The sequence below is a fragment of the Benincasa hispida genome, chromosome 8 (genome assembly GCF_027475165.1).
Source record: "Benincasa hispida cultivar pf3 chromosome 8, pf3_genome.v1.1, whole genome shotgun sequence".
Taxonomy (NCBI): Eukaryota; Viridiplantae; Streptophyta; class Magnoliopsida; order Cucurbitales; family Cucurbitaceae; genus Benincasa; species Benincasa hispida.
The window spans coordinates 39,972,544-39,998,546 of NC_143485.1; the positions used below are offsets into that span (position 1 = coordinate 39,972,544).

Below are 26,003 nucleotides of genomic sequence, written 5' to 3' on the forward strand. Positions count from 1 at the left end.
TCCAAAATCCATATTTGATTGAGCGTTTTGGGTTTGATTTGTAATATAAATTCATTCCATTTTGACAGCATTTAACCTAATCCTTGTTTCCACCGTTTTCACAATTCACGATCTCGTTTTCGTTCTGCCTTTGATTCTTCACTTATTCCAATACTCCTCTGATTCTCATTAATCCTAATTACATTATAACCTCCTAAACAGTCCCTAAAAATCTATTTAGATTGACTTTCTAATTGTTTAAAGTATTATTTTTTTTCACTTAAAATACTTTTTTTTTAATATTTATAAAATTATTTTAAACCGATTTTAAATTAAGACAAGTTTTTTAGTTTCTATTTTTTGTTTCCCTAACCACATAGATCCATTTTTCAAGTCTACGTGAATATATTTTAACTGATATGAATTTGTGTTATCAACTTCGAAACTTGAGGTTCGATTCTCCACTCATATATTGTCAAAGGAAAAAAAGGAAAAAAAGAAAAAAAGAAAAAAAAAGAAAAAAAAGACAGATCCATTTCCCAAAAGATTTAAATTAGTGAATTCATTATTTCTTTTTTATTTGTTATGCATGCAAATTATACATCATTTGCAAAGGGCTAAGTGTATCTTTTCCAGAACAATATAAAGGTTCTATAAATTATAATGTTAGCATTTTCAAACAAAACAATAGTCTGCAAATGTACATAGTGACACCCATGTTGTGCTCTTTTTCTCTCTTTTATAATAAATATATTAATATGAAAATCAGACAATGGTCAAACTCCTGGCCTATCAAGAGAATTGATGTACAATAGGCTTATTTTCTTGCATTTTATATTTCATAAAGAAAAAACAAAACTGCCTCTTTAAGCTAATTTGTTAATTATTTGGTTTTTAGTCTTTTTCTTTTTTGAAAAATCAAGTATAAAGACACGTTCAAAATTCTTCATTTGCTATCTATTTTTTAACAATGGTTTAAAAAATGAATCCAAAATTTAAAAACCAAAGACAGTAACTTTTAAAAATTTGTTTTTATTTGTAGAATTTGGATAAAAATTCAACCATCGTATTTAAGAAAGATGCAAATCATTGTAAAAAAATGAAATAAAAAGAAAATAGGTTTAATTTTCAAAAACCAAAAACTAAAAACGAAATAGTTATCCAACAGAATCTTAGTTATTCTTTTGAAATGTGAAATAATTTATTTAAATTTTGGTTTGAGGTGCATGATAGATGATGTAAGCTATGGAAATTCGATAAAAAGGATTTCATTCCCATTTTTAGTTTTGATCATCATTATCCTCGAAGAAGACATGTTATGCCTAAAAAAGAAGACATTGTTTAAGGAACATGTTAAAAATTTGTTACAAAAATGTTAAATCAAATGTTATATTGTATCATTCTCGGTTAAATTACAAATTTTGTCATTAAATTTTGAAGTGTACATCAATTTGATTCTTGAGCTTTTATAATTATAAATTTAATCTCTGAGTTTTCTAATTTTTAAATACAAAATTGAAAGCTCACATTTATATATAACTGATTTATTTACTATTGAAAGATTTGAATTGTAAGAGATCTATTAGACACAAAATTAAACGTTTAAGACTTACGAGACAATATTCGAAGTTTAGGTATTTATTTAACGCTCTTGAAGGTTCAAAGACCAAATAAACACCCTTCTCAAAGTTAAAAAACTTAGAATTTAACCTAGTCTAACTTTTTTAACATATTGCATGATGACGATCTCAATTTTTGTATATTAAAGTCTCCCTCAACCATATTTACTTCCTCTGCATATAGAAGCTTCAGATTATTTGTTGACTAAAAATATTCAATCAATGCAACTTAAATCGTTCTTGGTCAATTAGAAGTGTGGCTTTCCTCATCTAGTAAGAGAAACAATATCCAACAAACTTATAAACCGAACCAATTAAGTCGAATCCAAAGTAAGTTAAGGTACCCCATAAACTCCTTTGTGAGTTCAAGGATTCTAACAATCAATAACTTGTTATATATATTATCAAGTCAACAACTATATGAAGTTTCAAAAAAAGAAAAAACAAAACAAAAGTCAGCAACTATATTTACATCCACACATTTGAAAGATCCCCAAAAAGCCTTGTGGAAGGCTTTTATTCGATATACAAACAGACCTCCCCCGAGTGCATAAGCATCACATAATTCTTTAGGGTTGTTTGGTTTAAGAGATGAAAATTGGTAAAGTAATTGAATTGAATATGAAAATCTTGTATTCTCAAACACAAACTATGGTTCTCTTTTTCTCTTGTTCGTTGACTTTTTATTTTAAATATGGTTACTTAATTAGAACTAATCTACCAAAATCAGTACAACGAATTCTTTAATTAGAATAACTCAATAAATATTTCATTAAAATATATATTTAATTTAATTGTACAAATCAAAACTCATTAGATATATTAATTGGCTATTTTAGTAATAAATTGCTTATTTTAGTACAGTTTGATTCTTAGTTAACTATTTTTTCCGATATATTCGATGATACTTATTACTAAAATTATGTAAAATTGTCATATTTAATTTCATAAATTAATATTTTTCATAAAATTTTAATATTATTTTCCACACAACACCAAATACAATCTTCATCAATTTCTGAATATCTATTTCCAAAACATAGTATTCCTTGACATCCTTTATCTCAGACATCTATAAAACCTTAAATTAAAAAGCTCTTAATTTCAACCCTTGCCTCCATTATCACTTAAATTTCATTTCAAATTCAATGAATCATTAAAACCTTATATAAAAGGCACATAGAAGAATTTAATCATGATCCTCTCCAATCTTGCCTCCCAAACAACATTCAAATGAAGCTAAGGAAGCTAAAATCACAAAACACCAGTACACGTTACTAATATGTCATACCATACGTATGTACCCACCCACATCATCTAAAGTAAAATGAAACCAAACCCATCTTGAACATTGAGGGGGGAATGGTAATATGAAATCTACAAAATAAAATAACTAAGTAATATGAAATCTACAAAACAAAATAACTAAGTGTAATTCTATCCACCATGGGAAGTGACTTCGTACAAGCCATCCTTCGTAACATATCCATTCCTACTCTCTACCGTTTTCTTCAATTTTTCTATCAGAAAATGCTAACAAATAATCAAGTTAACAAACTCAAGCTTCATCATCATGTCATGTAGCACCGTGAAGCATGTAGCATGTTAAGAAATAATCAAGTTAACAAACTCAAGCTTCATCACCATGTCAGGTAGCACCATGAAGGAAGTACAGACCAAAATCTTCATAACAATGGGGATACCAAAAAAAAACATTAAATTACAGGGATAAAGAACACAATAGTTGGGACATATGAATTGGATTAACTAAGAAACTGCTACTTATATTCAACGATACTGATGCAAATCAAACTTTACACTCATAAATAGAAAAACACTTGTGTATAAAAGCTGGTATCCAAACAGATGGAACCCATCAATAATTTTAGGATCTTTTACCATAGCCAATAATGCGATCAGGCATTGACTCCATTGAAAAAAAGGTCCGAGCATGCTAGGCCTTCGTATCAAATTTACCATAAGTTTCCCTGCTCAATATTTCAAAGTATCTAAGTCAGTCTGTGCACAACTTGACTAAACTTATGAAACAATTGTTTAACCCTATTACAAAAACATAAGAATATTAAATCGTGCCATCATGGAATCCCAACTTTATTATATTACAATGCCTAGGAAAAAATACCTTTTTAGTCCCTGAATTTTTTGGAATATGTATGTGCATTTGGTCCCTAAAGTTTTAAATTAGGGCATAGACCCAACATTGTGCTGGAGGAGGAAAACCCGCCAACAAGATTGTATTTGTGAATTTGAACAATAATTTGTTGTTTGAGGTTTTTAAGCATGTGGATGCCACATGGCAGCATGTGTGAGCAAGCAATGGCACAAATAGGGTTTGAAATCGAAATGTGAAACAAAGAGCGGATTTCTTCATTTTTCTCATGGGTTTTGTGTTCGCGTTCTCTGTTTTTTCAGGCTCCAATTGGGAATTTATTTTTCTTCTTTCTTTTGAGAAAAATTAAATATGAATCTAATCAACAAGCCACCTCATCAAATAAAAAATCAACTTCAACAAATCAGTTAATTTAAACAGGTTTGTTAATGAAGGAGACCTTTTAAACCTATTATTGAAAGCTTAATGACTAAATTGACTAATTTGAAACTTCAGGAACCAAACACACCTATTCTTGGACTAAAAAGGTATTTTTCCATATTGCCTAAATGTAACGACCCGAGTTTAGGAGGGATACATGAATGAACAGATATCACATCTGAATAAGAGAGGCTTAAAAGAATTGAAAGTTTCTACCTATACTAACAAGGTGCACCTTCCTTTTCGATGCCTCAATCATAAGAACTCTAAATTTAAGCGTGCTTTAGCTTGGAGCAATCGTATGTTGAGTGACCTCCTGGGAATTTTCCTAAGATGCATGTGAATGATGACAAAGCATGCTGAAAGGAACCATATTGGTTTATGGGGACAACTTTCACTTCTAATAAGCATTCAATAAAGGAGGAAGGGGCATTCAAGGCAAGGGAGGAAGGGAGGATGACATAGCCAGGTCGCAGGGGACGTAGGGGAATGCCAGGATCATTAGGCACCGAATCCGGATTCCGAATCCTGGACCTGGGGCGTTACACTAAAAGTTCTAAGATCTGCAATCAGAATTAAAATGAGTTCCCGGTGAAATTTTAATTTAATCATGTCTATATATTTTTCACAAACGTTGGTAATGGCTTCTTACTTTTATTGTATGTTAACTTGGAAGAACACATATTCAATTATTTCCAAGGCTAAATATATGTTTTAATCCATGATGTTTGGGTGTTTTTTTCCAACTTATGTTTTTCCACCAACTCCAGAACTTTAAAGTAGGAAAGGTACCTTGCACATATTATCTCCGCAATGGTATTATTCTTTATTATTTGTGCTATTCTATTAAATCGCTCCTCGAGGATTTGGTAGAGATTGTGAATTCTCTTTTAAAAGAATCCAGTAATTTGGAATGAACATAATGTTAGGTACACTTAAGCATCTTGGAGAACCACACTATTGGCTATGGTAAAAGCCTGATCGCACCACCTCAATAACTAGTTTTTGAGGTGGGAGTAGAGATGTCAACGGGGCGGGGTGGGGTTTCCCCGTCCCCATCTCCACCCCCTGTTTTAATTACCATCCCCGCAAGGAAAAATTACCCGTTTAGTTTTTTTCAATTTATTTTTTTTAACAATTTATTTTAATTTATATTCAACCAAATAAAATTTCTAAATTTTTCTACATTAAATTTACACAACAAACTTCAATTAAACAAAACGTTATTGTTAAAAAAGAGAATAGGGAAGAGAAAAACATCAGGATTACGTGGAAACCCTAGTGCAGGGAGAAAAACCACGATATAAATTTTTTTCTTATTTGTTTTAAAACTGACATACTAAATACACAAGGACTCACTGTATAAATAGACAGTAGGGAACCCTAGGGGTCTTACACAATTACATAAATGCCCCTAGGTTAAAAACCCTATTTCCAACACTCCCCCTCAAGTTGGTGCATAGATATCAACAAGCCCCAACTTGCTTACACAATAATTAAAATTTTGTCTCAATAACCCTTTTGTAAGTACATCAGCAACTTGTTGACTCGAAGGAATATAAGGGATGCATATGTTTCCACTGTCCAACCTCTCCTTAATATAGTGTTTGTCTATCCCACATGTTTAGTTCTGTCATGTTGAACTGGGTTGTTTGCAATACTGATGGCCACTTTATTATCACAAAATAATTTCATTGGAAGCTCATTATCTTGCTGGAGATCTGATAATACTTTCTTCAACCAGATTTCTTCACAAATCCCTAGACTCATGGCCCGATACTCTGCCTCAGCACTACTACTAGCAACAACTCCTTGTTTTTTACTTCTCCAGGTGACTAGATTTCCTCAGACAAACATACAATATCCAGACATAGATCTTCTATCAACAACAGACCCTACCCAGTCAGAATCAGTGTAAGCTTCAACAGATCATTTATCAGTTTTCCTGAACATTAGGCCTTTACCAGGAGTTCCTTTCAGATATCAAAGAATGCGTTCAACTGCTATCATATGATTCTCACAAGGAGCTTGCATGAACTGACTCACAACACTTACTGCATAAGAAATATCTGGTCTTGTGTGAGACAAGTATATCAACTTCCCAACTAACCGCTGATACCTTTCTTTATTAACAGGAATTCCATCATTCTTATCACCGATTTTCGCATTGTATTCTACTGGCGTGTCAACAGGTTTACACCCAGTCATACCTGTTTCCTTTAGCAAGTCCAGTGTATATTTTCGTTGAGAAACTGATATACCCTCTTTTGAGCAAGCCACTTCCATTCCCGGAAAGTATCTTAGCTTCCCGAGGTCTTTAATTTCAAGCTCTCTAGCCATCTCTGTTTTCAGTCTTGTGACTTCTACATCATCCTCCCCAGATAAAACAATATCATCAACATAGACAATAAGAACAACTATTTTCCCTGATGTTGATCTTCTTACAAAAAGAGTGTGATCGAAATGTCCTTGAATATATTCCTGTGCTTTCACAAACGTCGTGAACCTGTCAAACTAGGCCCTTGGAGACTGTTTCAATCCGTATAGTGATTTCCTCAATCTACAAACTTTATTTTTAAATTGACTCTCAAACCCGGGAGGGGGACTCATATAGACTTCCTCCTCAAATTCCCCGTTCAAAAACGCATTTTTAACATCAAGCTGGTGTACGGGCCAATCTTTATTCACAGCTACTGACAAAAGCACTCGAATCGTGTTAAGTTTAGCCATAGGGGAAAACATCTCAGAATAATCTACTCCATATGTTTGGGTGAAACCTCTTACAACAAGTCTAGCCTTGTATCGGTCAATTGTCCCATCTGACTTGTACTTTATAGTAAACACCCATTTACATCCGACTGTTTTGTGCCCTTCAGGCAAAATCACCGGTTCCCAGGTTTTATTATTTTCCAGAGCTCTTATTTCTTCCATAACAACAGACCGCCATTCTGGTTTTTTCATTGCAACACTTATGTTATCTGGAACCACCTCAGTGTCCAAGCTAGTAGTAAAAGCCTTGAACTCGGATGTCAGATTACTATATGTCATGTAACTATGCATAGGATATTTAGTACATGAACGGGTACCTTTCCTCGGGGCTATAGGAAGATCAAGTGACGCATCACGTTCTTTCACATCTTCAGGCTTCTCACCATGATTTACTATCTGAGTATCAGATATTTCAGTAATATCTTCCACATCATCATTAGCACGGACCATTTCATCCTCCGTAGCTTCAATCATTTCATCCTCTACAGTTTCCCTTTCTATCACTCTCTTAGTATCATTGCTTCCTTCCCCCTTGTCATGCCTGCCTTCATCATTCTCCATATATAAATCAACATCATTAGGAATATACGTACCTGGATCTAATGACAGGTTTGACTCCTACACTGGAGCCGACAGTTCTGGTTCAACAGGTGACACTGCTTCCTTCCTGAGATTCTTCCTATAGTACGTTTTCCAAGGAACTTGATTGGTATGAAGAACCAGACTACCATCATGATCAGGACTAGGTTTATTAGACAAGGTTTGAATGGGCGCTGACTCTAAAGGAATAGCATAAGAGGACTAGTTAGTCTCTTCATTTATGTTCTCCCCCTGAAGATGACTAACAGGAAAGAACGATTGATCCTCGAGAAAGGTGACATCCATAGAGATATAGTACTTTCGAGATGACGGGTGATAGCACTTATATCCACGTTGATGGAGTGGAAGAACCAGACTACCATCATGATCAGGACTAGGTTTATTAGACAAGGTTTGAATGGGCGCTGACTCTAAAGGAATAGCATAAGAGGACTAGTTAGTCTCTTCATTTATGTTCTCCCCCTGAAGATGACTAACAGGAAAGAACGATTGATCCTCGAGAAAGGTGACATCCATAGAGATATAGTACTTTCGAGATGACGGGTGATAGCACTTATATCCACGTTGATGGAGTGGATATCCAACAAAGACACACTTCTGAGTATGAGGAGAAAATTTCGTGCTGTTTGGACCATGGGAGTGAACAAAAGCAACACAACCAAAAACCCGAAGAGAAACATCAGAGATCAACCGGGTAGTAGGAAAAGACTCTTTAAGCAATTCTAAAGGGGTTTGAAGATGAAAAATACGAGAGGGCATCCGATTAATGAGGTGAGCAACAATAAGAACTGCATCTCCCCAAAGGTATGATGGAAGGGTGGCGGATAACATAAGAGATCGGGCTACTTCAACTAGATGCCGATTTTTACGCTCAGCTACTCCATTTTATTGCGGAGTGTAAGCACATGAGCTCTGGTGAACAATACCTTTAGAGTCGAGAAATTCTCTAAACGAGGTATAAAAGAATTCTCGTCCATTATCACTTCTTAAAATCCCAATCTTTGTTTTAAATTGAGTTTCGACAATTGTGTAAAACTGTTGGAAAACAGAGGACACTTCAGATTTATCAGTGAGCAAGAAAACCCAGGTGGGACTGGTGTGATCATCTATAAACATGACAAACCACCGTTTTCCCGTGGAAGTAGTAATTAGTAAGGGACCCCATACATCACTATGAACAAGAGAAAAAGGACTCGAGGGTTTATAAGGCTGAAAATGGAAAGAAACACGATGTTGCTTGGCACGAACACAAACATCACAATTAAAAAAAGTACTAACATTACGAAATAAATGAGGAAATAAATATTTCATATATTGAAAATTCGGATGTCCTAAGCGAAAATGCCATAACATAACATCATTTTCAGAAACAAAGAAATTTAAAGACATAAACCCCGATTGGTGATCATTCCTAGAGGAAGCCTCGTCAGAAAGGAAGTAGAGTCCCCTATCGTGCCGGGCAGTGCCAATCGTCATCCCTGATTTCAGATCCTGAAATAAAACTGAATCAGGTGAGAAAATAGCCTTACACCTCAAATATCTTGTTAGTTTACTGATAGATAACAGATTATATGATATTTTAGGCACATGTAAGGTATCACGTAGAATTAAACCATGAAACGAAGAGATATTGCCCTTTCCTGCAACAGGGGCAAAAGATTCATCCGCAATTCGAATTCTCTCATTACCAACACTCGGATTATATGACATAAATAACTCTGAGGAACTCCTAAGATGATCAGTAGCCCCTGAATCCACAATCCATGGTTTTTTACCATTCACACTATTTAGGCCGAAAGAAGGAAAATTACCTGACTGTGCAATTGCACTCACCCCAACTGTACTTGAGCTGTTTTTACCGTCACTAGGAGATTTCTTCTGAGTTAGGTCATCTACTGAATCACTTGTCAGGGCACGATTAGATTTGTCATGAGACTGTCGACGCCTGCTATTTGGGAGCTTCCCGTGTAATTTCCAACATTGATCCTTCGTATGCCAAAGCAATGTTCACAAACGGGAGGAGGTTTCTTATCACCATCAGTACTGGACGGCTTGGCAACGAAAGCGGCTGCATCAGTAGTTGAGGTGGTATTATTCATGACACACGACCGATCTTCCCGCCGTATTTCAGAACAGACTTCTCGAAGTGAAGGAATCGAGCGCTGGCCCAAGATCTGACTACAAACCCCATCAAACTTTGGATTTAATCTAGCCAAAAACACATAAACACGATCTGCTTCCTCAATCTTCAAATATTGGACCCCATCCTGTGGACAATTCCAGACAATTTCTCTACACAAGTCCATTTCTTGCCACAGCATCAATAGTTTGTTAAAATAAGAGGTAACATACATAAACCCTTGTTTGGATTCACATCCAACATACATAAACACCGAGAGGCATTCTGTCGTTTAGAATATAGATCTTGCGTCGCCTCCCAGATATCCTTTGCTGTGGCAACATATAATAGCGATCTTCCTATCTGGGGTTCCATACTGTTCATCAAGACAAACCGTAACAACGAATCTTCTCCTTTCCAAATTCGTTCTTGTGGATCATCTGGGGCCGGCTTTAGAATTTTCCCTGTCAAATATACAAACTTGTGACGCCCTTCCAAGGCCATCCGAATCGATTGAGACCAAGAAAAATAGTTCTGGCCATTTAATTTTTCTCCGACAATAAATCATGCGAAGGCAGGAAACGTTAGGCACTATAGGTAATGAATTTACCGAATTTTCTGAATAAACCAGTTGAGGATTTGCACCGAACATCGTATCCAAATCAGAAATCTGCTATTGCAGGTAAGCCAACCGTTGTCTCACATCGTCTGGGTAACGAACTGAACCACAATTGATTGGAACAGGTGTTGGTTGCTCGAGACCTCGATTGTTGGATGTGAAAAAACCATCGGGTCGGCTTTTGAAGGAAACTGGATCGTCGGGTCGGGCTGGATGGTCTGAAAGTGGATCAGTTGGCGCAAAAAACTGGACAGATGAATTTTCGGGTCGGACGTGGGTCGGATCGCGGGTCGAAATTAAGGACTGCACTTTCAGGTCGGGACAGGCGTGGGTCGGATCACGGGTCGGAATTGAAGGCTGCATTCTCGGGTCGGGCCTGGCGTGGACTGGGTCGGGTCGGTCAGAATTAAAATCAACATACCGGCTGGTCTGCCCGGGTTCAACTCGAACCGGTCCGGTTTGCTCCAGACCGATACTAACCCTAATCAGATCACACTTCTGCTCTTCGCCCCCAATACTTCTCCCTCTACTTTGATCGTGACCGCCGACAATCAACCCATCCTCGCAGCCAGTCTATTCTTCACGTCTGAGACCGCCGACGACTCTGCCATGATCGTGATTGCTCCGATCGTGAATCGATGGTTCCTCGCGACCGGCTCCAGCTCCAATCGGATTCTGACTGGTTTCGGAATGGTGATACCCGATTGACTGAGGGCGATTTTCCAAGGATTGTACCTAAACGACAGATATTAATTCTGGTAGGGCATCCTAAAAACATTCCTTTACCGCTGCTCGGATTGCCGTTCTCATGTCAAAACTTGAAGACCCATCACCAGAGGAGGATTGAGGTTGATTCTCTTCCATAACGGCTAGGTTTTCATCACCGTGCTCTGATACCATGTTAAAAAAGAGAGTAGGGAAGAGAAAAACAACAGGATTACGTGGAAACCCTAGTGCAGGGAAAAAAACCACGATATAAAGTCTTTTTCTTATTTGTTTTAAAACTGATATACTAAATACACAGGGACTCACTAATAAATAGACAGTAGGAAACCCTAGGGGTCTTGCACAATTACATAAATGCCCCTAGGTTAAAAACCCTATTTCCAACAATTATAAAATCTTCGGCTAAAAACAATAATATTTAACATTCAATGCATAAAAGATATAATTAAAATTTTAGTTTCCATAATAAGTAAGCTTAAAAACAAATTTAATGTGTGTGTGTATATATATATGTGTGTGTGTGGGGGTGGGTGTGCGCGCGTCTAATTAGGGATTCCCCAGACCCCTCAAGTTAAGTGAACATCTAGGTGGGAGAGCCATTAATTACAACAAATAGGTTGCAATGGAGGATACCTTATATGCACTTGTGTCGGAATTGCTTGGTCACCTCCTCATGCATTGTCTATTTGCATCCCGTTTTTGGATCATTGTTTTGGAAGCTTTTGGATGGCCTATGCCGTTTCCAAACAATGCTTATGGTCTCCTAGCATCTGCTTTTGTGGGTCATTTTTTTGTGATTTTATGAAGATTTTATGGCTAGCTCTCCACCGTTTTTCTTTGGCATCTTTGGGTGAACGGAATGGTCGTATTTTGGATGTTTCCTTCTTTTTTGATCGTTTTATGGACACGGTTCTTTCTACAGCTTTCTTTTTGTGTAAAAATCAGTACCCCTTTGCCCTTTGTAGCTTATCATCATATTTAATTTTCAATTAGAGATTTTAGATGCAACTTTCTTTAGATGTTTGGACTTTTACTCCTCTATTTTTCATCAATGAAATAATTTTGTAAATAAAATTTAAAAAAGAGAGAGAGGGAGAGAGAGAGAGAGGAGGAGGAGGAGAAGAAACAAAAAGAGATGAAAAACTCAACTCACAAAGAAGAGAATATAGTAAATCAAATCTCTACTCAACCAACCTCGCAGATCAAAATTGTTTAATTGCTTGCAGCCGAAATATCAGTGATTTTTCCTACGGCAACTGTCTTCCCTACAAACAGAAAGAATACAATAGATATAACTATAAGATTGTGATAACAAAGATTAGCCTAAATGAATTCATAAAAATAAGGAAACTTATATTTGTCACCTTCAGTACGAAGTGTAAATCTCCCAAGCTGAGGAACATCAGAAAACTTCTCGATGCAGATCAAGTTATTGACCTGCAAGGTACCAACCGGATGCTAATCATTAACTATGCGACTTGATATAACTAATTCTACAGTAACCAATCAATAAATTGTTTAGCAATAAGAAGCACAAACACAATGAAAGATCAATTTCTAAAAGTTCAGTCAATACTGCACCCACGATCTCTTAAAATGCATTTTATTTTTCAAGGTTTTTATATTTCGAAGTTACGGCTTTTTGCTTTTTTAAACCTTTTACGTTGGAGGGATTAACGAGTGAGCTCTAATGTTTTTCCAAAAAATTTTCAAGCATGTATTAGGCATGTCCCTGACATGTCTAAGAGAAGTTATTCTAAGAAAAAGGGCAATTGAAAATATAGCAATCAAGCCCAAAGTATTGGTAAATATAGCACAATACAAAAGAATTTGCAAATATAGCACAATTTACATCCAATGTCCAAAAGGCTCAATCAGAGTCTATTGCAGATCGATTTTGCTATCGGTAATAAAAATGTATAAGTGATAGACTTTTATCAATGATAGACTCGTATTAGTGAAACTTCAATCAACGATAGCAAAATCTCTTAGTGATTGACTTGATCTCTATCATCGATAACAAAATTTACCAGTGATAAAAGTTTATTATTGATAACCTCATACTAACGATAGAGTCCATCACTGATACTTTATCACAAATAGACTCTATCGGTGACATGAGGTCATCATTAATAGACTATCAATGGTTAGAGTTTATGACTTATAGACTTTATTTAAACCCTATCAACAATAGCCAATGATAGATATCAATAAGCATATATAGATCTATCACTTATATAGAAGGCTATCATTGATAAGACTTTTATTACATACTTTTAAGTTTCAATCATTGATAGTTTAGTCGTAGTTTAGTTTATTTTACAAATTATTATAAATAAATTAATTACAAAAATAAATAGACTTCAAAGACTATTAGTGATACGAGTGTATCACTCAATTAATACGAGACTATCAATAATAAACTCATACCACTTTGCTGAGAAGAGTTTACCAATGATAGACTCGTATCATTAAAAATAGTGATAATTCCACCATATTAGTGAATTCCTATAAAACCACCCAAGAAGGGAGAGGGAGAGGGAGATTAAAGTGAAAACCCAATTTCAATCAATGATAATGCGTGATTTTATTCCAAATAAGGATATAATTGGAATAAAGATAAAATAAATTATGAGATTGGTGAAAATCTCTATATTTGCATTTCTTTTAAAATGCTGCTATATACTTAATTATAAACTCTAAGAGTGCTACCTATTGTAATTGCCTAAGAAAAAAACATATTTAAAGCCTGAAAAAGATCCCTACTATTCCATTCGGCACAGGGTTTACAATATTATTATAAAAAACATTAACATTTGCCATAAAAATATCTCGTACTTCCTTAAACATTTTCAAAATTCCAAAATAACTTATCCAGGCAAAGTTTTGTCTAGAACATGATGACACTCAAAATATTTCAGTCAGCCTAGGGCAAGACATTCCAAGCCTTGACTTGACTTATATCAAATGCTGGGTAAGAAATTGAACCTGGATGCGGCACAAAATAACTGCACCATTCTTCACAAAGAGAACTTTCTTTTTCATAGGTTTCCTGGTCTTCGGATCAATCTGCTGTAGCAGCTCTATGATCTCACATTCTTCAACAACAGCATGAATGTGAAGTACGGCCTTATATCCAGCTGTAAATATTGCCTAAAGCAGTTGTAAGACTTAGTTTACAATTTTGAATCACCAAAGGAGGAAAGAAAAATTAAGCTTGAATCATAAGCTTTAGGAAGTGACAGAAGACGATGTTAACAAGTTCAAAATTATCACTCACATTATCCAGCAGCTCAAGAATCTGCAACTGTGCAACAAACTCTGAAACAGAGGGTATTGGTTTTGCTGCAAATTTTTTTGGAGGGGGTGCAGCATTAGTGAGAAGAATGGGCAACAAAATAGTATGGAAGATCATATTGTTCAGGAAAATGGAATTATAGGGAATTAAAAATGACAATAACACAGTAATTGTCTAATCGCCATCCTATTAGAAGCATCAAAGTTAATCCTGTAATATAATAGGTTATCCATAAATAGTGGTATACTACGGAGGGTTCTAGATTTTCAAGTCTATCCTCCAACATAAAACGCATGAGTATAGAGATAGAATGACAGATTTTGAAATATTACGAATTATTGATTATTAATGAAGAAAAAGCTCCAAACATATTTAGAAGAAGGCATGCAACTTTTGATAGCAAGACAATAATTTCATAGCAGATGAGAATCTTGAAGGGAAAACTGGAGCACCTTTACAAGATACATTTCTCGTGTCAATGTGAGTCAAGACTGCAATTATTGGTTTAAAAGGTAAATAACTGGTGGTAGGAGCACTCCCCTTCACTATGGGCAAACGATATCTAAACATAACCTGACTGCTTCACCCATTCTGGAATTCTTTAATATCATTTTAATATTTTAAAACAGTGCTTCCTCTCTTTTACTGAAATCCGGTCCAGTGTAAATTTCTTAATAGTATGCCTTGGGCCAATGTTGAGATCAAGTTACCCTTGGAATAGCTTTACAGATGGGCGTTGAGTTTAACTAAAAGAGTAAAAACTTGAATGGAAAATAGTGATTATGATTATACGCTATTATACCATCAAGGTCAATTCAAGAATAGCCAATAGCCCAAACTTTAGAATAGTCCAAAAATTCCTTTTTGATGTGACCCGATAGAATGTAATTCACTGTCCAATGTGCCCAATACTATCCTCACATCTTAGGATGTTTTAAGTTGTATGGCTGTACCTTCATCAAAATGAGATAGCTAATTTGCATTGCACTTAAATTACAACTAATTTCATGATTGATCATCATTAAACTTGATTCTGGGGAAGGAAAAATATCAATCATCATAGACCTCAACCATGTATACTCAAACAATAAAGAAACACCGGGAGAAAAACAGAGCCATACCAATGCTGGACAGTACAAACCCAGACATTATATCTTCTTCTTCAATTCCAGATATTCTAACACGAAGATTTTCCCCAGGTCCTGCACTCCTAACTTTATTTTCATCACAAATCACAGCAGCAACTTTCACCTGAATCTGTACGTGCATTAAAATCCCCAATCCCAATTGTAAGACAAAAGGCAGAAAGTTGAAAAAAGAACGCAAAAAAGGGTGAAAATAATAAATAAGTTCTCTAGTTAGTACCTTATTTGGCATTACTAATAAGGAATCACCCTCACGAACAGTGCCAGATTCAACTTTACCCATAACAGTTGTTCCCATATCCTTGAACTTGTCAATGATAGGCATCCTACAAGTTAAATATCAATTATTTGCATTAACTAATCAGAACAGCACCCTATAGAAGGTGTTAACAAATTTACAAATGTGCAAGAAAAAACATGTACTTGTGGAAACTTCGGGTGCCTTTATACAGCTTGATTTGGTGTTTGGGTTTAGTTAGTACTCATAGATTTAAATTTAGACAATGTTTTGTTCGAGAGTACTTTCTTTGTTGGTTTTTCTGTGATTTATTGGTTGGTTGGTGAGAAACTTTTCCATTTGAATTCGAAAAGGTATTTATTTCACAATCTATTCAAATTCAACAATAGAATGAAATTAGAAGTTAAGGTTACATCGAGTAAATGAGTTGTTTATACGAAACCCCGCTTTCATTGAGAAGAAATGAAAGAGTTCAACGAGCATACAAAAAGATAATGTTATAAAAGAGTCAAAGTAAACCAAAAAGAGGTTCCAATCTAGCAAAATAAGCCTAAAGGAAAATTACAATAATCCTTATGCACAGCAGCTCAAAAAGTGACCTGAAACTTCAAAAGGTACCAAATCTCTCCAAGTTAAGTATTACTGTAAATATGAAGTTTCTCAAAATAAGATTAGTATGAAGTCTTCTTTGTAAATTTGGAAGTTCTAAGACAAAAGCAGCTTGGGACTAAAAAATTCTTAAAACTAATTACAAGCGAAGTGAAGTAGACACCATATCAAGTGTAAGATAGATAATCCATATAATAGGATGTCAGGAATTTGCGGCAAGAGTTTTAGAGGGTGGAAGTATTCACCTAAATGGATCTTTTGGATTTCTAGGTGGACCTTCAATTGTATCAAGGATTTCAAAGAAGCACGGACCATTCCACCATGGGCATACTTTCTTATCCACTCTTGTTTTCATATTAACACCATGAAGACCAGATATAGGTAAAAACTGGACATCTGCAAATAGAAACAATTATGGGACAACGTAACTAATCAACAATTTGTATCTCCAAAATTAATAATCAACATTGACAAACAAGAAAAGGAACATGGAGTCCTGTACGTCAACAACTTCAAATCATGTCAATAAATTGGAAGCCCACCATAAATGAGCTAAGTATGTGACTTTATTGTCCTAAAAGTTATGGATTTTTTTTTTCACTACAGCCATGAATGAGCACGCTATACACACAATATCCATTAAAACATTAATTCTTAAAATCATGTTGATATCTTTCATCTAACTCGATCAGTTACTAAAAAGTTGATTAAACTTAATTGAAAAAGAAAAATTGGAAAAACGCTCCAAAAAAAAAATCCAAAAGACACCTTCTACACAATCATGACCTTAAGAAATTGCACGAAAAATATTGATCAATAAAGCTACAAAGAGAGAAGAAAAATTAAATAAGAAAGAAAATAACAGACAGAATAACACATATATTGCTGTACAGGGGATAACTTTACAGTACCTTTCTTTACATTGTAACCAGAAGACTTCAAGAAGGGTGCCATCTTAGTCTCTATCTCATCATACCTGTAGACAGCTCCCAACAAAGTAAGTGACCAGACCAGATGACAAAATAGGGGGCCATACGGGGCCAAGGGAAAGGAGGTTAGAAACACCTTTCTTTCGACCATTTTACTGTGGGTTCATCCATCTTATTCACTACAACAAGAAGCTTAGCAACACCCAAAGTTTTTGCCAGCAAAACATGCTCACGAGTCTGTCCACCTCTCTCATACCCAGTTTCAAATTCTCCTTTCCTAGCAGAAATTACCTTGAAACATTGAAATCAAAAGAAAATGAGACAAGTAGGCAGATACAAACACACAGTGGCAATAAAGGTACCAGAATGCCAAGGCACGGAAAACTAGGAAGGGTAATAACTCACCAGAACCCCTATATCAGCTTGAGATGCCCCACTGATCATATTTGGGACATAACTTTTGTGACCCTGAATCAGGACGGAAGAAAAACATGAAAATGCACACACACCATAAATCACACAGATTATACATAATTAAGCAAACAGAGGAACATTAAAGGGAAAGAGAAGATAGAACAGAAATAAGAGCATATATGTAATGTCTTAGAACAGTAATTACTATTTTTCATGCCTCTCAAAACTGCTTGCAAAACAATGCAATTTAAAGAAGAGTCGCCCTCCTAGAGTTGTAAAAGGGAAGACGTAATCACTATTCCTTCTAAGAAAGGTAAGAGACAATGAATTTAGAGAGATGCAACGTAATTATGAAATTTTTATATCCTCTGTAGCAACAGAAAAAAAAATGTGTCCAGGAGGGCATTGGCCTTTAAATCAATACAAAGAGGAATATTGATCATAGAAGAAAACAAATTCAGTTATTCACAGCCAATTCCAACACTAATCAAAAGTGATGAGACATAATTTGATAACTTGAACGTGTTCACTACATGGAGTTGTCCCCCTTTGTAATTTCATATTATCGGTGAAATTTTTTCTTAATAAAAAAAGAATTAACTAAATAATATTTACTATAAAACCAACTGACATCTGAGGCTAATCCGTTGCATCAAAATGACATGTAAAAACCGTGAAGATAGTATGGCTAAGGGCAACAAGTATAGAAATAAACAAAATCATCTATTTAACATTATGGCCCAGGTCACTACTATTCCTAAATATTAAGGGTTATAGCACACAAAGTTATGTTTCTAGTGACATCTACAAGCATTATGGAAATATATAAATACATCTACTAACCGGAGCATCCAAAATCGTAAACCTTGTGGTCTCAGTTTCAAAATGCGCTCTTCCCACTTCAACAGTTTTCCCCTACAATCAGCAAAAAGAAAATTAATTAGTAATATAATAACATGGAAACTTCTGGCCATTAGTATTCATCTTAAACTTACAAGGAGAATAAAATATAGGCATTCAGCCATGAGAGATATAACAAGGCAAGAACATGTGGAGTACATAATATTTTTAGAACCAAACTATACATCATTATGACTCGATAAAGAAAGAGTTCAATAAAAAAAATCATACCTTAACTCTCTCCTCTTCATTTGTGTCCATTATATACGCCATGTACCTAGTAGAAATAATAAGAAATAAGAAGAGAATAAAATAAAGTTGCATTACATATTGTACAAATAACAAACAGATAGTGTTTGGGACAATAAGAATTCCACTAAACATAATTGTCTAAAGAGACATCATAAGAAATGGAGTTCACCTAGAACCATGAAGTATGAATGGCTAAACAAACTTTAACTTAATCTACTTTTTTTATGAGAACTTAATTTCCGTTTTAGATAAGGGATTGGCCTTTTGCAAAATCCACTAAAATTTGTTTCCCTATAATAAATGAAGCCTGAACATGCATGATTCAGTGACCAGCCAACTTAAGATTAAATTGAAGAACTGGAATTAGATAAACAATATTTATGTCAAAACAGTAAGTTAAAATCAGGAAGTGAATCTTACCAGCTTTCTCTGCTTTTATCTTTTGCTTCTTTTTCATACTTTTGGATTGTACGCTCATCAACCTGGTTGCTGAGGAAAAGTATCTGGCCTCCAATTGTAGACTTACCAGCATCTATGGATTTTGATTTGAATGAATATTTTATGTGAAAGAAAGGAATAAAAAAAAACAATTGAAAGGAGATTTCTTAGGTATAAACAGTATGCAAACAAGTGATAAACAAACTAAGTTCCATAAGAATCCTGAAACACGGAACTTCAAAGGTATATGAATATGAGACTCATCATGCTAAACACTGACCAGTCACCAAATGAATAAACTCGATGTTCTATCATTCAGAATGTAACATATTGCAACACATGGAACCTGCCAAATAGTTTACTTACCAACATGACCAATGAAGACGACATTCAAGTGTCTTTTGCGAGGCAACTCCAAATCCCCTTCATCTTCATTTTCATCAGCCAGAGGAACTTCCTTCTCCTTAGCAGATATGTTCTCCTTCACTGTAAAAGTAACTCGGTTGTTCATTCACACAATACAGGAACTATGAATTCAAGTGCTTATACAAACAAATATAGCTCAACTAATATTAAAGAAATATTCTTAACGCAAGCAAGTCCAGCTGAGGCGCTGAAATTAAAATAGAAATATGGTTCACCATCACCTTGTCCTTCAAGGTGGATAGCTTGGGCTTGTTGGGGACGGTCCTCTGTCATCAAATCCAAAATTAACATACTAAAGCCCTCAAAAAAGTAATTTAAGATTGTGTTCTTGGAGTAGCTGATATACATCAGTTCTCCCATCAAATATATTGATATGATTGAAAGCAGAATAGTTACTCACATCAGCAAACAGTCTATCAATCATAAAAACAATATTCAAGAAACTCCAACATGGGCATACGATAACTATGAGATTAAAAAAATCAATTAATATTCCTATATTTGAAATAACACAAAGTGCGGTAAGTTGCATGTTAATATACCAAAAGCAGATGAAATAATCCACAATTTCAGACGTATGACAAGCTAAAATAAATCAAGAAGGGTTAATTAAAATCAAATAATGATGATGATGATTATGAAATAATATTAAAATATTAACATGACCACGGAAAACTTCAATATACAATTCATTTAGATTTCCATTGAAAAAAAAAAACATACACAATTAAATAACAGTTAAAGACAAACCTTTTATTCAGAATTTTTAGATTCAATATTGGCAACAACTTACAACCCATAAATCATTCCTAATTTACTGGAAGTTAACATTTATTGCCAAACAAGTTGTGATATTTTAAACGCAAGAGAAAAACATTACAACGACTAGTAAATTGACCAACCTTCTTCCATCTGATCGGACTTCACAATTTCTTCAGTCTTTGCATCTGGATTACGAACTCCATTACTAACTTCGAAGAAGAAACAGGGAAGAGCCAGAGAGAGAATTCGATGACTTTAGTAAATTGACTGACCTTCTTCCAGATTATCGGATTTCACAACTTCCTCCATCTTTGAATCTGGATTAGGAACCCCATTAACATCTTCGGTAAAGTTCCGAGCAGGGCAGAGTCAAGAAGATACACAAAAATTAGGTAAACAGCAAATCACTAGGGTCTTGTGTAGGAATAGTTTAAAATGAACAAGAATGATAATCTGCTGAATTTACTGTACCTGGTGGATCAAGTTCTAGTGCACGAATGTCCTCCTCGATATCTATCAATTTCAGAAATACTAAGTTATAGCCAAAACAACTCATAAGTTACATAAGGATCTGACACGATCTTATTTTACTAACAAATTCATCCTGAAGGCATATAAGGTAGTTTGGCTCCATTAATTGTTTGTACTACTAGATGCAGGAAGAAGATAAGCATGAAACTTGAGGAGATTGATATTCCATGTCAATCCAAATATTAGCTTCATTTGATCGATAAGAGATAAAATATTTGGATGAGCAAAACTAATCCTAGTTATTAACATTCAACGCGTAGTCAGATACTAAAATCTTGATTAATCATGAACCAGAAAAAAAATTAAAAATAATAATAAAACTATAGATTCCGCGTAAGCTAGCAAAGCGGGAAAAATCAATGGTGTCGAAGAATCAAGAATTCCATTCGGTATTGAATTAAACAACGAGATAAATTAAGCAAAATGAACAGATCCCACGCCATGACTTCTGGAAACCATGCAATATTTGAAGTTAGACGGCTAGTTACAGGGATGGTGAGGGAAGTGACAAACAATCGAAAACGAGAGGAGATGTGAGATTCATACCCATGGAACTGTGGCCGTAAGCTGCGAAGAAGTAAGTCTAGGGTTTCTCGTAGCGTAGTGAGCAGGAAGAAAGCTTCACGAGGTAAGATGAAGCTGCAATGGGCTTATGGTACAGATGTTTATATCTGATTGATTCTCTGTCTGTGGCCCAACGAACCCGGTTCATCTAAACCGCTGCGTGGGTTCAAATAGTTTTTTGTTCCGTAGTGATTCATATTCTAATTTCCTCCATATTAGTTAATAATACATTATTATTAATTTATTTATGAACCTAAGTTAAAGAATATTATGAACATTGTATATAAGATATATAAATCATTTTAGTTCACCGAAACAAAATCACAAATAATGTATATCATTTATCAACGATGATCATTCGCACTAATCATCGAGACCACTTACTTAATATTTAATATCAGACAAATTTTGTTGGCAACCAAATTGAACATTCGACCTTTAGAGAGGAATGTCGTACCAATTACTATGAGCTAACTTAATTTTTGCTTTGATACTTTATAAATAGATATATAGAAATGGTTTTGTGTGGTTGGAATCATTTATTTTTCATTTTCTAAGATTCTAGGCTCCCTCTTGCCTTTTTTTTCATGTCACGTATCTTTTGGTCACTAACACATTTGTATACCAATTGAATTACACTATGATAATATCAACAATTATTAATGTTATTTTAATATTTTATACGTAAATGGTTTAATTTATGTTCATATTCACAATATTAATACATCAAGCACATGCATCTAACTCTCAATGTTATTTTATATATATATATATATTCCACTTGTATTATAAGTATTTATTATTTTAGGATTACAAATTAGAGTCGATTGCATATATCGCACCCATGCAAAAGTATTGGTAGATATAGCATAATGTAAAAGAATTTGCAAAAATAGCAAAATTTAGATTCAGCTCTCGAAATCTACTAGTGATAGATAAAGCCTATCACCAATTGATTTTGACTATGTCTACAATTTTTTAAAAATGTTGTTATACACTCAATTATTAGTCTTAATAGTACTAAACCTGCTCAAAATAGAGTGACATTTTAGGATAATAACTAAACAAACTTTTCCTTCAAAAATGGCCAAATGGCTAATTCGGATATTATTTAAAATGCAAAAATGAACCAAGAATATTTCCACGGTCAACTCTATATAAATATAGTTAAAATAAATTATAATAAACTAAATCACCTCAAATCTCATCAACTTTCATCTTGGACATACGTATTATGAAGCAAGCAGGAAAATAAAACTGTTAAAAGTCAAATAGTATATAGACAACTTTTTAAAAAACAACACTAAGATAAATCTATCCCAGGGCTACAAAATCTAAAAATCATAATTATAGATTAATGGTTTGGAAACTATCAAACTATACCTCAACTAACTGATTTTCAACGATAAAATTAACGTTATCACAAGGCATGTTTAGTTAAACCTAACTCAAAATTTAGACACATAATGAGTAAATATATTGAATTCAAAATAGTTATCAAATGAAGTCGGCCTCATATTAAGTTCAACAGATATCTTCTACTCATAAACAGTTAAAATATTCACAGCATGTTGTCACACATATTAAAAGCGACTTCAATATTTATTAGTACGAGTCATGCAAATACATTGTATTAGCTAGAATCTTCATTATTTTTTTTTTGTCACACACCTTATGCTAAAAATAATTTAGATCCCACATAAATATCTTGTAACAGCTAAAAAACAACTTGTCACACCCCTCTATGAATTACCCTTTCAACCCGAGGAGGGACGTGGAGACAACAGGGACCATCTTCTTAATAGTACCTATTGCCTGACTTACTTACACGTAACTTGGAAACCCATAATATTATCATTGTAGAAAACACATTATGCCTACAAATGCATGCAACTTTTTCTATTAACTCACTAGTATTAAGGATTGTGTCATAAATCTCAAGGTCTATAATGTATAAATGAAATTCATTTATTTAATAAAATTAGAAGTTATTTTATCTGACATTTAAATTTGTGTAACTCAATTCAATAAACTAAGACCGAGGTTATTTTATGTAATTTAAACATATATGTGGTTGACCTATAGGTAGATCAAGTTTAAGTAATAACCTTAGTGGTATGTAGTATATGAATGAGTTTTGGTGTCTTATCCTTGTGACACTATAAATACGGCTCACTTTGTATTGCAATAGTTGTAAAGTGTTACAAATGATTTGATCCTAATCATTCATGTGGAGACATACGAGTGAATGTAACCTAAGAGTTTGTATAAGACCGGACTTTGAAATGATTGATTTTTCTTTATAACGATGTTAATTGAATATGTTGGGATTGGTGTCCTGTATCTCTTTGTTCTCGTAGTTTGTAAATATAAACATTTTGTTATTAATAAAATAAAAGTTATTTTATTTGTGCATTAGCTTAATCCAATAAAGTAAGATCTAATGTTATTTTATGTAACTTAAATATATATATGACTGATATATAGGTAGATCATGTTTAAGTAGTAACCTAAATGGTCTGTAGTATATGGATAATGTTGGGTGTCTTATCCTGGTGACATTATGTATACGACCCACTCTGTAATTATTACAATTGTTGATTACAAACGATTTGATCTTGATCGTTCATGTGGAGGCATGTGAGTAGGGGTATCTCATACAAAGACTTTGTATGAGACCGGACCATGAAATGATTAGACTCTCTTTATAATACCGTTACTTGAAGAGATTAATATTTCAATAGAATGACCATGGGTGACTTGACCTTAATCATAAGTGAGTTATGAATCATTATTTTCTATGGGGGCAATCATTTGATTTGTATGGGTGAGAGTAGCCAAATTGGCCGACTCAATGTGTCTACCATTTTAGGGATTTGTTTGTACAGGGAGCTGGGAACATAACTACACAAGATGAAAATCACTCGTTCTCAGTTTTAAGATAAGTAAATGAATTGTTCCCTTAAGGGCTAATTCCGAGTCTTGAATAATGAGGGTCCACATCCTTTCACTGACCAGATAGTGGTTTAGTTTATAGTTGGACTGTAACTAATTGTTCATTAGAGGAATCAAGTGATACTTAAGGAGTTAGATGTAACTACAGACGGTAATTTGACCAAGTTGTAGTTACAAACAACTCGTGACGGGTCGACGTACTGTTGATTGGCTATATCCATGGACACAGACATATATCTACAATACGAAAAGTGTAGTTGTCGATCTTTAATGGAGTGTTTGGCAGTTAATGAATGTTGGCTAATTAATCAAATAGTTTAATTAATTAATATCGTATCATTGGAGCTTCTAATTTGTAGGTTCATTATATGTCCCTGCTAGCTCACTAAGGGTAAACCAAAGAATACATGGTTTTGGTATAATTTGAAATGTTCGGATTATTTAATGGAAATTTTATATTGATATAATTAATATAAAGTACAGTGTATATTGATACATCATAGTTAATTATGAATGTGATTTATAATTGATACTATGTATAAGGCAATTAATAAAATGTATATTGATACATTATAGTTAATCATGAATATGATTCGTAATTAATAAGAGAGATAAATATTTGAATAAGATTCAAATTAAGATAATATATATTGATACATTATAATACATAGTTAACTATAAATATGATTTAGAGTATTGTATAATATATGAATGTGATTCATATAAATACTATAGATTAAAATCAATATGAATAGAATTCGTATTAAAACTATAGGTTATGTGAGATGGATGTTGTTTGAATGTGATTCAAATGAAATTAAATATATGATAATTATCAATTAATTATTATATATATATATATATATGTATGTATGTATGTATAATGAAATTTAATATATATAAATATTTAAAATTAAATAAAAATATAATAATTACCAAAGAGAGTTATTATACGCGATGATGAGAAAGGAGTTATAACTCCCCTCTATGTCCATTCCTCCAATAACGATTTTCTCTAGATCTATCAAAGAGAGGAGTTCTATAAAAAGTTACAGAAAACAACAAGCACAAAAACTCTCTTGACAAATTGATCTAAAAATATTCTATTTCCCTTCCAAAACCAGAAAGGATCCCACGATCCTTTGTTCATTGCCTGAGAATAGCAAGGAAGCCCGAGTGGTGGTGTCCCCTATAATTTGTTCGGTTTGTAGGAAGGCTTTGTTATACTTGAGTTTGTGGGAGAAGATTGTGTTGTTCATGACTTAGAGAGGAATCATCGTGAAGAAAAGTCTTTAAGGGTAAGTTCTCATTGATCTCTTATCCATCTCTAAGAAGCGTGCTTATATCGATGTTTATCTCTGTTGTTTTTCTTCTAGGTATTTCATGCTTTTCAAATCGATTGACAATGCACGACGTTCGCATGCTTCCGCGAGAAATTTCATTCCTTAAAAAAATATTAACATTTTAATAGGATGACCATAGATGACTCGACCTTAATCTTGAGTGAGTTATGAACTCCTGTCTATGAGGATAATCCTTTGATCTGTATGGGTGAGATTT

The 26,003-nt window shown here is 34.1% G+C and overlaps 1 protein-coding gene across 8 annotated transcripts; it reads right to left on the reverse strand.

The window, feature by feature from the left end:
• Positions 1 to 3,147: 3,147 nt before the first annotated feature.
• On the reverse strand, positions 3,148 to 21,583 carry LOC120083168 (Translation elongation factor EF1A/initiation factor IF2gamma family protein). Of its 8 annotated transcripts, none has more exons than XR_016531421.1 (21): positions 21,471 to 21,583; positions 20,865 to 20,906; positions 20,666 to 20,734; positions 20,534 to 20,578; positions 19,853 to 19,897; positions 19,572 to 19,691; positions 19,188 to 19,299; positions 18,747 to 18,792; positions 18,459 to 18,530; positions 17,607 to 17,669; positions 17,338 to 17,492; positions 17,184 to 17,248; positions 16,518 to 16,668; positions 15,646 to 15,751; positions 15,402 to 15,537; positions 14,263 to 14,327; positions 13,971 to 14,135; positions 12,347 to 12,419; positions 12,177 to 12,247; positions 8,912 to 9,009; positions 3,148 to 3,586 (listed from the first exon to the last, which is right to left on the reverse strand). XR_016531421.1 is itself a non-coding variant. In XM_039038776.2 (20 exons), the coding sequence occupies exons 1-19, from the start codon at positions 21,472 to 21,474 to the stop codon at positions 12,195 to 12,197; spliced, it is 1,587 nt and encodes a 528-aa protein (XP_038894704.1). In that variant the 5' UTR covers positions 21,475 to 21,583; the 3' UTR covers positions 3,148 to 3,586; positions 12,177 to 12,194. The 8 variants fall into 8 exon arrangements, 4 of the variants coding, with proteins under 4 accessions (XP_038894704.1, XP_090172723.1, XP_038894706.1 ...); XR_016531422.1 differs by having other exon boundaries at positions 20,666 to 20,710; positions 21,471 to 21,576; XR_016531423.1 differs by lacking the exon at positions 19,853 to 19,897.
• Positions 21,584 to 26,003: the final 4,420 nt, after the last annotated feature.